The sequence below is a fragment of the Canis lupus genome, chromosome 37, assembly GCF_048164855.1.
Source record: "Canis lupus baileyi chromosome 37, mCanLup2.hap1, whole genome shotgun sequence".
NCBI classification, from domain to species: domain Eukaryota; kingdom Metazoa; phylum Chordata; class Mammalia; order Carnivora; family Canidae; genus Canis; species Canis lupus.
Window position 1 is genome coordinate 20,225,134 of NC_132874.1, and position 12,954 is coordinate 20,238,087.

A 12,954-nucleotide genomic window follows, 5' to 3' on the forward strand; every position below is an offset into this window, starting at 1 on the left:
TAGCCCTTTCCACCTCTGGGTTTCCAATGCACCCAACAGCTATGATGATTATGTTTCATCAGAAGCCCTGCTACACCTTGTTCCTCATGGCTAATCATCCCAGCTACAGCTTGGTGTACTGTAGGCACATTTACAATAAGTGTCAATAAGTGTCAATTTTGTTGTAGGAGCTCTACAATCTTATTTCATAGTTGAGGAAATTCTTATATCTTAAAGCATTGAGGTTTTCTCTGATTTTTTTCCTCATGTCCTTTTCCTTTTCTCTATGTTGCTGGCCGCACCCTGGGCCAGGCTCTGGTCTTCTTATGTCCAGATTATTGCCTTACTTGGCCATCTAAGGTGTTTCTTCTTAATGCTGATAGTCTGCATCAAGAAGTAGCTTTATTATTTTATTTTATTTATTTTATTTTATTTTATTTTATTTATTTTTTTAGTCACTCAAACAACCTGGTACAGTGCTAGCTATTTCACAAAATTTCACCTTACTCTGAAAAAAGATTTTAAAAGATGTAGGAAATATTGACATAAAGGTGAAATAAAACTAAGATAGACAAGACTCCTTAAAGAGTATATCTTATCTTCAATTTACCAAACATTTATTGAGCACCTATGTTCCAAGCATCTTGCATGTCACTTAGTATGCAACATTGAACACAACTCGTCTCTGTCCTCAGGGAGCTTTCCTTTCCTTCCCCTGTTTGCTGGAGCCACAAAATAAACATTGCCAGGAAGCTTTCTTCCCTTAGAAAAACTCTGAAAATATATGTATAAACTCTCCTACTGGCAAGATATGAAATAGAGCAAATTCCTGAGGTCCTTGATGAAATGATTTGCTTTTGAACATTTGTGTTTTTCTCCTCTAAGTTGTTACCATCCAAGATTCCTGTGCCTATTTTGATTGTTTCTTTTTCCGTGGTGGTGTTTTTTATAGTTGGTACCTGATGTTTCAAAAGTTATGCAGGGACTTATTGCATCCTGGTCCCCCATACACTTCCATTCCATCCCAAGGCTGTTAAAAACAAGGTTTGCTTCCCTCTGCAAGACTACTATACTCTTGCTTCCAGCTCTACCACACGCCCCATGTTGCCACAGCAACACTTCCAGGGCCCATTTGGAAATAGATTGATTATTTTGAGCATGAGAGGTGTGTCCTGGGAAAAACAAATGAATCAAATGGAAAAATGAATTAACATCATGAAATTTACTTTCCCAGCTGGAGACATGATATATTCATGAGTTCCCTAGAGATGATCCTCTTCTAAGAATTCACTATTAAAGAAAGTCTGCAGTTAGGTGGAGTCAGAGCTCAGCTTAAAATGTATTTATATGTGAATGAAAAACACCCTTTGAAGGAAAAGGTTTCGAACTAGAAATTTTCATTTCTTGTGAAGGATGCTTGGAATCGACAACTGGCTTGCTACAGGAATCTCATTCCAGAGCTTCTAAAGTTTCTGTGATGTTCTAATGGAATTTGTCATCTGCAAAAGCTCAATTCAGTCCCACTGACATTTACTGTGCAGCTATTTGGTGCATGGCATTGTGACATTCTATGGTGCTATAAAGACAAGTAAGACAATATTTTTATTTCAGTTTAATAAGGAAAATAGATATCTAAGTGAATAAGAAGTAACAGTTTTGTTTGGGGTTTTGGGGTGATTAATTATGACTTGAACAACCCGAAGTGTTTTACTACTTACCTTTACTAAGTCTGTCTAGTGCAGATGGAACACAACAATGGTCACTTGACTTATAGATGGCATGCCCAAGAAATGAGAAAAATAGGGTATCCTGAGGTACAAGCTTCTTCATTTTAGAGCACCAAGGGAAAGCAACTGGCAGGCATGTCTTCTTCAGTTACAAGCATCTACTCCTCCTCCTTGCTGAATCTGTTCTTCCAGGTTCTAGGTATGAACAAAATGAAGTCAGAATAATTCTATTAGCAACAATATTCAACCATATTGACCAAATTATATGCTGATTAGTGGCCTTTCTGGACTATCTAGGAACCTAATTACCACATAGGACATTCTTTTGCCCTTTTTTTTTTGGACATTGTGTTTTGAACATGAAAATATTTCAGGCCATCAACTTACTAAAAAATGAATTTTTATTTTTATTTTTTAAGATTTTATTTATTTATTCATGAGAAAAAATATTTCTCTTTCAAAGAGAGAGAGAGGCAGAGACACGGGCAGAGGGAGAAGCAGGCTCCATGCATGGAGCCCAATGTGAGACTCGATCCCGGGACTCCAGGATCACGCCCTAGGCCAAAGGCAGGCGCTAAACTGCTGAGCCACCCAGGGATCCCCATAAAAAATGAATTTTTAAAATGCAACATGTTTCTCTGTGGAGTTTTATCTAAGCAGCACTTGGCATGAAGAGAGTTTTCTGATCTGTGTGATGAATAGTTGAGAGCTTTCTCCAAGGGCACATAGGGCTGTGTCTGAGCTGGAGGTGGATTTCTCTTGTCTGTCATGCAAATAACACAAATATGATGAATCCATTCAAAAAGCTCAGGCCTGACAAGCAAATGTTAGTAAAAAAAATCTCGAGGAACTGAGTATGTTCACCCACTTCCTCCTGGTTCCAGGATGGAGGTGTGAAGGTAGGTACATCTCTCTGTATTCACCCATGTATGAGTAAGGAGAGGGTAAGACTAAAGAACACAAGGGTGTTTGAATGTAGGCATATGGTTCAAGTGAATCTGCCTTACAAATAGTCTTTCTATGGCCTCAAAACTAATTTACAAATGAAAACAAGCATTTAAACCAAGAGCATGTGTTACTTTCTGGATGAGTTGGGAAGATGGCACCAATTTTAGATAAGTGTGAAAGAATGCAATCGGTAATTTTATTTTTTCATGGTTGGTAGTCCAATTTCAAAGAGTATGTTATTAGAAACAAAATAAGAATCCTTTCTGAGATACTATATTTCCTGCTTCTATTTTTCTTGCTCAGATTTTTTTAGCACAAAAGTCACACAATTTGGTGGGGGGATAACTATCTGGGCATTCCACACTTTCAACAAATGTGTGCATGGTGATCACCTGTGTAAGGCTGAGGTTCACATCTAGATTTAGCCAAGGATAGTTGATGGGCAGTCATGGATATTGATGGATGGGTGTTCCGGAGTGTAGCTTGATTGTGGTCTCTTAAACATGCTACCTCCTGGGGGTGAAAAGGGCTATTTAGTGAAATGAAATACTACTCTGTCACAACTTCCTCACTCACAACTCAATCATAGGAAATTCTTCCCCAGAGCTGTCATTGAAATCATTACATTCAGAATTAAACATGGTGTATAGAGCAGCCGACAAGACCCTGCAGTACTATTGACATGTCAAGTCTCCCATTAATAATCAGCTTTTCTATACAGCGAATATGAAAAGGTCTGTGAATCTGGGTTCTTTTTCTTCCCTTTGGAATGAATGTGCTCACTACCTGTTCCTGATTTGCTTCCATGTGCTGGTGTGGTGCTGCATGGCCTGACCATATTAGCAGTGTTGTTTCCCCTTCTCCCTTCTCCCTTCAGTCACTGACACCACTTTGGAAACATTCCCAACTCAAATCCATTGTAGCCCATGCCCCCTCTATGCAAGACTCTCCTGAGGGTCTTCTTTCTCACTACTGATTATTAAGCCCCTAGATCCATGCTTTGTTTCACGCATCTCTTATCCACCAATGTATATCATCTCACTGTCCTTTGGCCTCCTATCCCTTTAGATGTTCCAGCTTTATTCTTCTCTTTACTTCATCTTTGTTTTAGAATACTTGTATTGTTTATTTATTGTTAATACTTGTATTGTTATTTTAGAATACTTTTCAGTTTAGGGGCAGCTGGATGGCTCAGTCAATTGTGCATCGATTTTAGCTCAGGTCATGACCATTGGGTTGTGAGATTGAGCCCCCTGTTGGACTCCACATGCAGCAGGGAATCTGCTTAAGATTTTCTCTCTCTCCCATTGCCCTTTCCCCTGCTTGTGCACTCACTCCTCTGTCTCTGTCTCTCTCAAAAAGAAGAAAAATTTTTGGTTTAAAGAAAAATTATGAGGATAGTACAGAGAGTTCTTGTAAACCCTGCCTCTAAGTGTACTTGGCTAGCACAGTTGGTTAAGCATCAGACCCTTGGTTTTGGCTCAGGTCATGACCCCTAGGTCCTGGGATCAAGCCCCATTTTGGCTTCACACTCAGCAGGGAGTCTGCTTGAGGGTTCTCTCTCTCTCTCCCTCTGCCTCTCTCCTTGCTTGTGCATGCACTCTCTAGCTCTAAAATAAATAAATAAATCTTAAAAATAAGTAAGTAAACCTGCATCTAGTTTTCTTCAGTATTAACATCATACATTAATATGGTATATTTGTCATAAATGATGAACAATATTGATACATTTTTAGTATTTTGTAATGCCTTCAGCACCCTCCCCCTTAGGTTCCATGTAGGCAGCATGATGCAGAGAAAGGAGAAGGTGTGTCACAGTGCAGAGATCTTGGTCCAAGCCCTGTCTCTACCTCTGTCTAGTTATATGGATGTCTTCCATGTAACAACCTCAAGGAGCCTCCATTTCCCATCTGCAAAAACTCCCTCACAGGGAAGGACCCCAGGAAATAAACCTTCATTCCTGTCACTTTATTTACATCTCTGCTATATGAACTGGATTGGCAACTCTAAACCTTGTACAGTAATAAAATTGAACATTTTAGCTATGTCTAGTGAAATCGATAAAAAATTACAACAACTTCCTATGTCTTCAACACTGTCTAAGACTGTGAGGAATTTAACTAAGAGGTGTTAAGGAAACCAAATGTTGACCTAATAGTCGTACAGAGGCTTGTTATTAGTTTAGTGACATATTTCTCTTTGGAAGAAAAAACTAGGTGATAATATTTTCTTCTTAGGTCCCAGTCTTAGACGCTGAGTGTCTATAATAAATCACTCCTTAAATAAATAAAATGTAAAATTTTGTAAGGCACAGGTTGGCAACCATTTACTGTAAGGGCCAGATAGTAAATTTTTTAGGCACTGCAGACCATATGGTCCCTGTCACAGCTACTCTACTCTGCTGTTGCAGCACAATAATACTAGAATGGATGAGTGTGTGCCAATCAAACTTTATTTACACAAACAGGCAGTAAGCTACCTTTGACCTATAGATCATCACTTGTCAATTCCTGATTAAGGCATGAATGAATAAAGATGACAGTCACCATAAATGACTCAGAAAATCACAAGTTATGAGTGAGGAACAGGTTTCAGGTGATTCTTACATGATGATTCTGGAATTATTAAGGTTTTTTGCTTAGTAATGAATGATATCATGTTTTTTATTGATTGTGGGAGTCGGCTGTAGGCATCTTTTTGACAGAAAAATTAGCTCAAAATATTTGACAAAGGAATGAAGCAGATTTGGGTTCTATAGGTTGACAGTCAGTGAACACATCTTGGCTCCTGCTCTTAGAGCAGAGAAAGGATCCTTTGGAGGAATCAGAAAGCCTGAAACAATGGGGAAATATTATAACAATAACTGCCATTTATTGGCCTGCCTTCCCCATCACCAACTCTGACCACTATTATCCCATTTTACAGAATATATGAGAGAGGACAGGTAAGTACAATGAACACACAGTCAGGGTCTAAGCCAGCTGAATTGCTCTCCCCTTGACCACATTTCCATCCACAAGTTCTGAGACACTCACATTTCTTCAGATTTAGAACCAGACTGGTGGCCATGGGGGTGGGGAATAACCTCTCCTTCCTTTTGGCTTCCTTCTGGCTGTACTTTCCAGTAGTTATTATGTTTATACACAAACAATAAATGGCTCCTGACTTAACCCCTATCATGCACCAAGTGTAAAGTTTTATTTATTTATTCATGAGAGACACAGAGAAAGAGAAGCAGAGACACAGGCAGAGGGAGAAGTAGGCTCTATGCAGGGAGCCTGATGTGGGACTCGATCCCAGGACTCCAGGATCACGCCCTAGGCTGAAGTCAGGCGCTAAACTGCTGAGCCACCCAGGGATCCCCAAGTGTAAAGTTTTCAATATATTATAAGATCTATTTTCTTTTCATTTCCAGAACTGAGAGACAAGGAAATGGAAGCTCAAACAATTAAATAGTTTGTGCAAAGTTACACTTATGGTGAACTGTGGAGTCAAAATTTGAACATAGTTCTCACCAACTCCAAAGCATTTTCCACACATACAACTGCTTTAGGGCTTAGTGGTTAAAATGTCAGGCTCCATAGCCAGACTGATTGGGTTTAGATCTCAACCTTACTACTTACTGGTTGCATCACTTTGGACAAATTGCTTAATGGTCATGTGTATTAGTTTCTTGATTTGTTAAATTTAGGGGAATGATAATAATTTCCCTCTCATAGTTTAATATAAGGAATAAAGCAGTAACAGGCAGATAATAAACAGCATAAATATTGGTTTGTTCCACAGACTACAAGCTCTAGGAGCACAGAAGTCTGTTGTGCTCACTGTTGTATTCCTAGCACTTAGAATAATGTCTAGCACGTAGTAGGCAATATTGTTGCACAAATGAAAATGTTCAAACAAACTAGTTTTTAGATTAGGTTGTGACTGCATTCAAAGTCAGAATGAATAAACATGGCTCTACTTATTCTTTCCTTTCTATGACATATCATGAGGTTTAAAGGTAAAAACATTTTTTTAAGATTTATTTATTTATTTATTCATGAGAGACACAGAGAGAGAGGCAGATACATAGGCACAGGGATAAGCAGACCCCATGCAGGGAGCCTGATGCAGAACTCAATCCCAGGACCCCAGGATCATGACCCGAGCCAAAAGCAGATGTTCAACCACTGAGCCACGCAGGTGTCCCTGATAGGTAAAATTTAATATAAGTCTTTGAAATCATAATAACACACATAACTTCAGAGATACTCTCCCACTTCATTGCTGCTTCTAAAGGAGAATTCTTATGTAATGCATTTTAAAATCCCTTGTATCCTTTTTTTAAAAAAAATCTAAGTCTATCATTATCACATAGATTTTTACCTCTGAAAATTTATTTTTACTAAGCTCGTATTGTACTTAATACTGTGTATTCTAAACCCAAGCCAGTATTTAGTGGCAACAGCTGCTGGGAACCCCTGTAATGAATGAAATACGATCCCATTTAGCTGTTGAGATTGTGTTTGATGTCTACACTTTAGTAATGATGGAGGCTCCAGAGAGCAACAATGCCTCCAGAGAAAAGGGCAGCCTCATCTCTTAGTTTGAACAAGCACAAAGAGGAGCATACACAGGAAATATAGAGATGGAGGTGCCTTTGGAACAAACAGCTCTTGCAGGATTCATGTGCAGGATTCACAGAGACTAAGCTCCATGTATTCTCAAGAATACCACCTAAACACTGTTGCACCTTGGCAGCAAACCATTTTTAAGACTTTATTGGATTTATGATAATATTCACCCTGAGTGGTGACTAACTGATACTCCTAACACATAGCAAAGCACTGGGGTTCTAATCTTTCTCCCTGGCTTGCACTATGTAAATTATTATTTTCATTAAGATTAAGCATCCCACAAAATCACACAGCAGTTAACTTATGCAACCACCTCCTTAGAATGCTCTGTCTTTGAAAATTTGCCTACCAAAGAATCCTTTAAGACCTCACAGCACACACTATGTAATTGGAGTCCCAAATGAAGCATTGTTTGTGTTAGTTTTAATGTAGAATCCTTTACATGCTTTCTACAAAACAGTTAAAGTGAATAAGTTTTTCCCTTAAAGTTTCTTGTGCTTGTAGTCAAAATAATTTGCAGATGTATTAGCCTGATTTGCATTTTTCTTCAACTCAAGAAGAATGAAATGTCTAACGCATTTTGGAAAAGTTAGTAAATAAAAGATCTACTCTATTTTAAAATATCTATGTATTTGATTATTCTGTAAACTAAACTATAAACTGTAAGCTAAAAAATTAAGGAATGTTATAAAGTTGAGGGTACCTAGGTGGTTTAGTTGATTGAGTATCTGAATCTTGATTTCAGCTCAGGTTGTGATCTCAGAGTCCTGGGATTGAGCCCCAGGTATGCATCCCCACTCAGCAGAGAGTCTGTTTGGGATTCTCTGTCTACTTCTCCCTTTGTCCCTCTCTTGCTCTTGTGCTCTCTAATAAATAAACAAATAAATCTTAATAAGAAAAGAATGCCATGAAGTTGACTAGATAGATAGATAGATAGATAGATAGATAGATAGATAGATAGAGTGAAGACTTTTTCAGTAACCTGTTGGTAAAATTTAGTTTTGAGGCTAACACCATGAATTAATAATTTGGTCTAAAGTGACTACAATAAAGATAAATGAAATGTATCCTGAGATAGCTTATACAAAAGTGTGCTATACTGGAAATATGGTACAATTCCCATTGCTTAATCTTCTATTGAAGTAACAGCTAAAATTTATTATGCATGAAAAATTATGGGCAAAGTATCTCACATGTGTTATTTTATTTCATCCTCGGGTAATATTATTATCTTGATTCACCAATCAAGAAAAAAAAGGAAATAGGGATTTGTAAAAGTCAAGTAATTTGCCAGAAGTGGCCAGAGTAAGGGAAGGGCCTGAATTCTTGCCCAGAACATGAGCCTAAATCCCTAATGAAACTGGCAATAAACATGTGTTTCAACTGAATATGAAAATAGTCACACACAACCTATAAATATAATCCTATTATAGGTAATATAACAAATTGTATTCAGAATAAGCAAAAAAAGAAATTTGCCTATCCCCCCCCCCCCAAAAAAAGAGCAATTCTAACTTTTTTTAGGGCAGAATTTCAGGGAGTGATAACTTCACAGCACTCCGTAAGCTTTATTTTGTTTTTGCACCTCAGATTATGATTTCTACATCTTATTTGAATTCATTAACCAATGAACAAACATTCCTTAAGTAAGGTTATTCTTTTTAAAAAAAAAATCTAGACATGACAAATCTGAGCTTCAAAGAAGAATATCAACTAACATGTCACATAGCACTGTAGCAGAAATGAAATTCAAACCCAAGTCTTATGATTTCGAGTATACTTAATTATTTTAACCTTCAGCTATAAGATGACAGAGTGAGAACAAAAATGGTTTGTGAAATCGACTCAACACTTCTTTCTACTCACAGGTCGCTACCCTCAGGAGAACAAGGGAACCTACATTCCAGTTCCTATTGTCCCGGAGCTTCAGAGAGGCAAGTGGGGTGCTAAAGTTATCATGAGAGAGAACAGATCTGTTCGGCTGTCCATCCAGTCTTCTCCAGAGTGTATTGTTGGGAAATTCCGCATGTATGTTGCTGTCTGGACCCCCTATGGCATACTCCGTACCAGCCGAAACCCAGAAACGGACACATACATTCTCTTCAATCCTTGGTGTGAAGGTAAGGAGCAAGCATTTTTCTCATTTAAAAAAAATAGTTCATATTTTCCCAATGCATCTCTTTTTGGAGGGATAGCAGAATTATTCTAGAAGATATGTCTCTTTCTTGTATACACTGCTTCCCATAGTTGAGAGACAGAAAAAAAATTGAAATTTGTCCTTAATGTATCTGAGGACAAGGCTGTGTATATGAAGTTAATGCTGCTATACATTCATTCCAGGAAACAATTGAAGAATGCCTGAAGTTGCACAATTAGTTAACTGTGAGGCTATGTGTTGATGGTGTCACTTCTGTGTATGCTATTATTCTGTAAACAAAATAGGCTTTCAAGACTATTAGGACCTATAATCTGGCTTCAGAAAAATAGGATAAAGTTGATCTTTTCCATAGTAAAACTAACTTCTCTATCTCCCTAATTTAAGAATAGAAAGCCTGAATGTTGAAAGAATCCCATATATTTGTGTATATGCAGAGTGTTCGGTGCAAATTTTAGAAGCCATAACTCTGGATGTATAAACATGTAACTTTAGTTTAATATAATACAATTTAATCTCTACTGCTATTCTGAGTTTTCCTTTCTGTCTGTTACAGGAGCTTAATCTAGTTATAGTCAAATAAAATAGGTCAAGTCCTAGGATTTCTCTCAATTTAATTTAAAAACTTAGTCACACAGTGTTTTCCCCCATCCCCATCTCTGCCCTTCTTTATCTGCCTTCTGCTTTCATACTTGATATGGAGATTTTCAATTCCAGAGGCAGAAGCAAACATTGCAACAGCATTAATGGGAAAGGGTACACTTTTATATCTTAAGAAATAAGATAATGAAACTTATAAAAGCTGACCTAGGACAGGAGATGTTCCATATCATTGTTTACTTCCTGTGCATTGCTCTTCAGTATCTTCCAAAATGAGTCTATATTTTTTGCTGATTTTAAATGGCCATTGGTTGTGAGAGTTGCATTTGAATCAGATTGAGCTGCACTTACATATAGATAATAAATGAAAAACAACCTTGTCTACTTGTATATAACACAAACCTGGATCCTACTGACCTTTTCTTTGAATTATCAGTTCCAGTAGTGTTGGCAGATGGTACTGAGCTAATCCTATACTCCCAACTCACCGCCCCATCATCTTGTACCCAATAATCCTATCTCTGAGACAGATGTCCAAGGTTGATGGTAATAGGAGATGTTAATGGGGCCATGTGCTGCTCAAAGGTGCACTCTTGTGTACAATAATCTTGTCAACCAGATACAAAGCATTCTGTGACTGAAGGGATGTGGTGCTATTTACAGAAGTGGGAAAGACTGAGGGGAATGAAGGTGTAGAGACAAACTAAGATTTTGAAAATGTTAAGTTGGAGATAACTGTGGATACTCAAGCAAAAATGACAAGTAGGTATTCCATTCTGTGAATCTGGAGACAAGAATCAGAGTTATAAACTTGGGAGTCGTCTGCACCTAGGGAGAAAATATGTTGAGGAAAGAAGATATAGCATCAAGCCCTAAGGAGCACTAGTATTGGGGGGTCTAATAGAGAAAGAATTATCAAAGGACCGAAACAGAAGAGTATGCAGGACATGGCCTATTGTAAAAAAAATATAAACATTCATATTTATAAAAGAAATTTTAAACTAGGAATTTGTTATTGACTTTCTTTGCATTACAAAAAAGAAAATCAGGTAACTTCATATGACTATCTAGCATCCTAAGGGATTTAGAAAATGATATGGTTTACCTCAACTTGTATAATCTCAAAAAAGGATTATATTACTGTGTATAATGGGTTATGTGTTTACATGTATTTCAACTTCCGTTGCCAGTTTTCCAGAAGTGAAAAGGATTAATCATGTTGCCCAACATATTGAGTTTATAGGAGAGTCATTCAGAAGGCGGATAGTCTTATAACTTTCTACCATCTAATCATTGCCTTGTTCTCAAGTTCTATCCATAGTGAGATGCTTCCAGTTTTCCCTGTTCAGAAAGTGTCATCTGGTCTAGATAACATGGTCCTGGCCCTCAATGGTGCATTATAGAAGGGAAGCAGAGGGCCCTCTCAGGTATCACTGAATAGACAAAGGTGAGAATAAAACTAGACAGATCAGTTTGGAAGCTGTGGCCCAGGACAAAGATGATGATGGACTGGACTATGGTGGTGGCAGTGGAGATGAAGAGGAGGGGATGGATTGGAGATGTATTTTGGATTTAGAACAGAAATTGCAGAGGGGTTGATCATGGGAGGCAAAGAAGAGAAAGGGGTCAAGAATAACTCTGGGTGATTGGTATCTGATCAACTAGGTTGGTGGTGGTGCCGTTTTCAGAGATAGGAAGTCTGGGGGAAGTGGAAGGGAAGACATAGGGGTGGAACTAAGAATTACATTTAGAAATGTAAATTTGGTGAAATTTGTGGGATATCCAAGTGGAAACACCAAGTAGTCACTTGAATCAGTGAATCTAGAGCTCCAAGGAGATGGCTGAGTTTGGTATGCAAATATGGGCACCATCAGAAGCTAGCACGGAATTTTAAAGAAAGAAAAAACATGGATTTAGTATCATCAACAATTAGAGTCTAGACAAGGGAGTACAAGACTGAAAAGGAGTTAAAGGAAATCAGAAGAGTGTGGTGTCACAGAGCTGGATAATTGATTGATTCAAGAAGACAGCAACCGGTTCTTTGTTGCTGATGAGTTAAATAGAATAAGCAAAGAAAGTGGCCATACATTGTGGAAATATGGAAGTCACTGGGGAGCTTGGAAAGATTGCCTTACCGCAGTGATGGGGGACAAAATCCAGAGAGATGGGTACAGGCTACAGTGTAATGGGAAGTAAGAACGTGGAGATAACAGCTATTGCCATCTTCTGCAAGAAGACTTTCTACAAAACACAAATTATATGAAAGTCAAAGAAGAATTTCTAAAGATGAATAGAGTAGGCATAATTTTATGGAGATGGAGACAAACCAGGAAAAGGTGAGTTTACTGCCCAGAAAGAAGGTAATGGTCCACCACCTTGTCTGCACATTAGAATTACCCAGGGGAGTTAGCTACTCATATCTCAGACATTCTGGTTGGTCTGCTGTGTAGCCTGGGCTTTAGGGTTTATTTGTTTGTTCTGTTTTGTTTTTGAGAGAGAAAGAAAGAGACCGTGCGTGTGCGAGTTGGTGGGGGAGGGGCAGATGGAGAGGGAGAGAGGGAATCTGAAGCAGGCTCCACATCTAGCACAGAGCCCGATATGGAGCTTGATCTCACCATCTTGAGATCACAACCTGAGCCAAAATCAAGAGCTGCCTTTTAACTGACTGAGCCACCCAGATGCCCTTGGGCTTTAGGGTTTTTAAAAAGGTCTGCATGTGGGTGGAGTCCCGCATCCTGCGTGGAGCTTGCTTCTCCCTCTGCCTGTGTCTCTGCCTCTCTCTGTCTGTGTCTATCATGAGTGAATGAATGAAATCTTAAAAAAAAAAAAAAAAAAAAAAAAAAAAAAAAAGGTCTGTAGGTGCTTTTTAAAGCCAAGGTTGAGAAAAACTGACAGGGAATAAAGTCCTTGCCTGGGTAGAATACAG

The 12,954-nt window shown here is 38.3% G+C and overlaps 1 protein-coding gene across 2 annotated transcripts in view; it reads left to right on the forward strand.

Moving 5' to 3' along the window:
• The window catches only part of F13A1 (coagulation factor XIII A chain), a 168,559-nt gene that overhangs the window by 41,699 nt on the left and 113,906 nt on the right, over positions 1–12,954 (forward strand). For both annotated transcript variants that reach the window (XM_072814118.1, XM_072814119.1), the window contains exon 5: positions 9,142–9,393. In XM_072814118.1, coding sequence (XP_072670219.1) covers positions 9,142–9,393 — 252 coding nt within the window. The remainder of the gene's footprint in view (positions 1–9,141; positions 9,394–12,954) is intronic.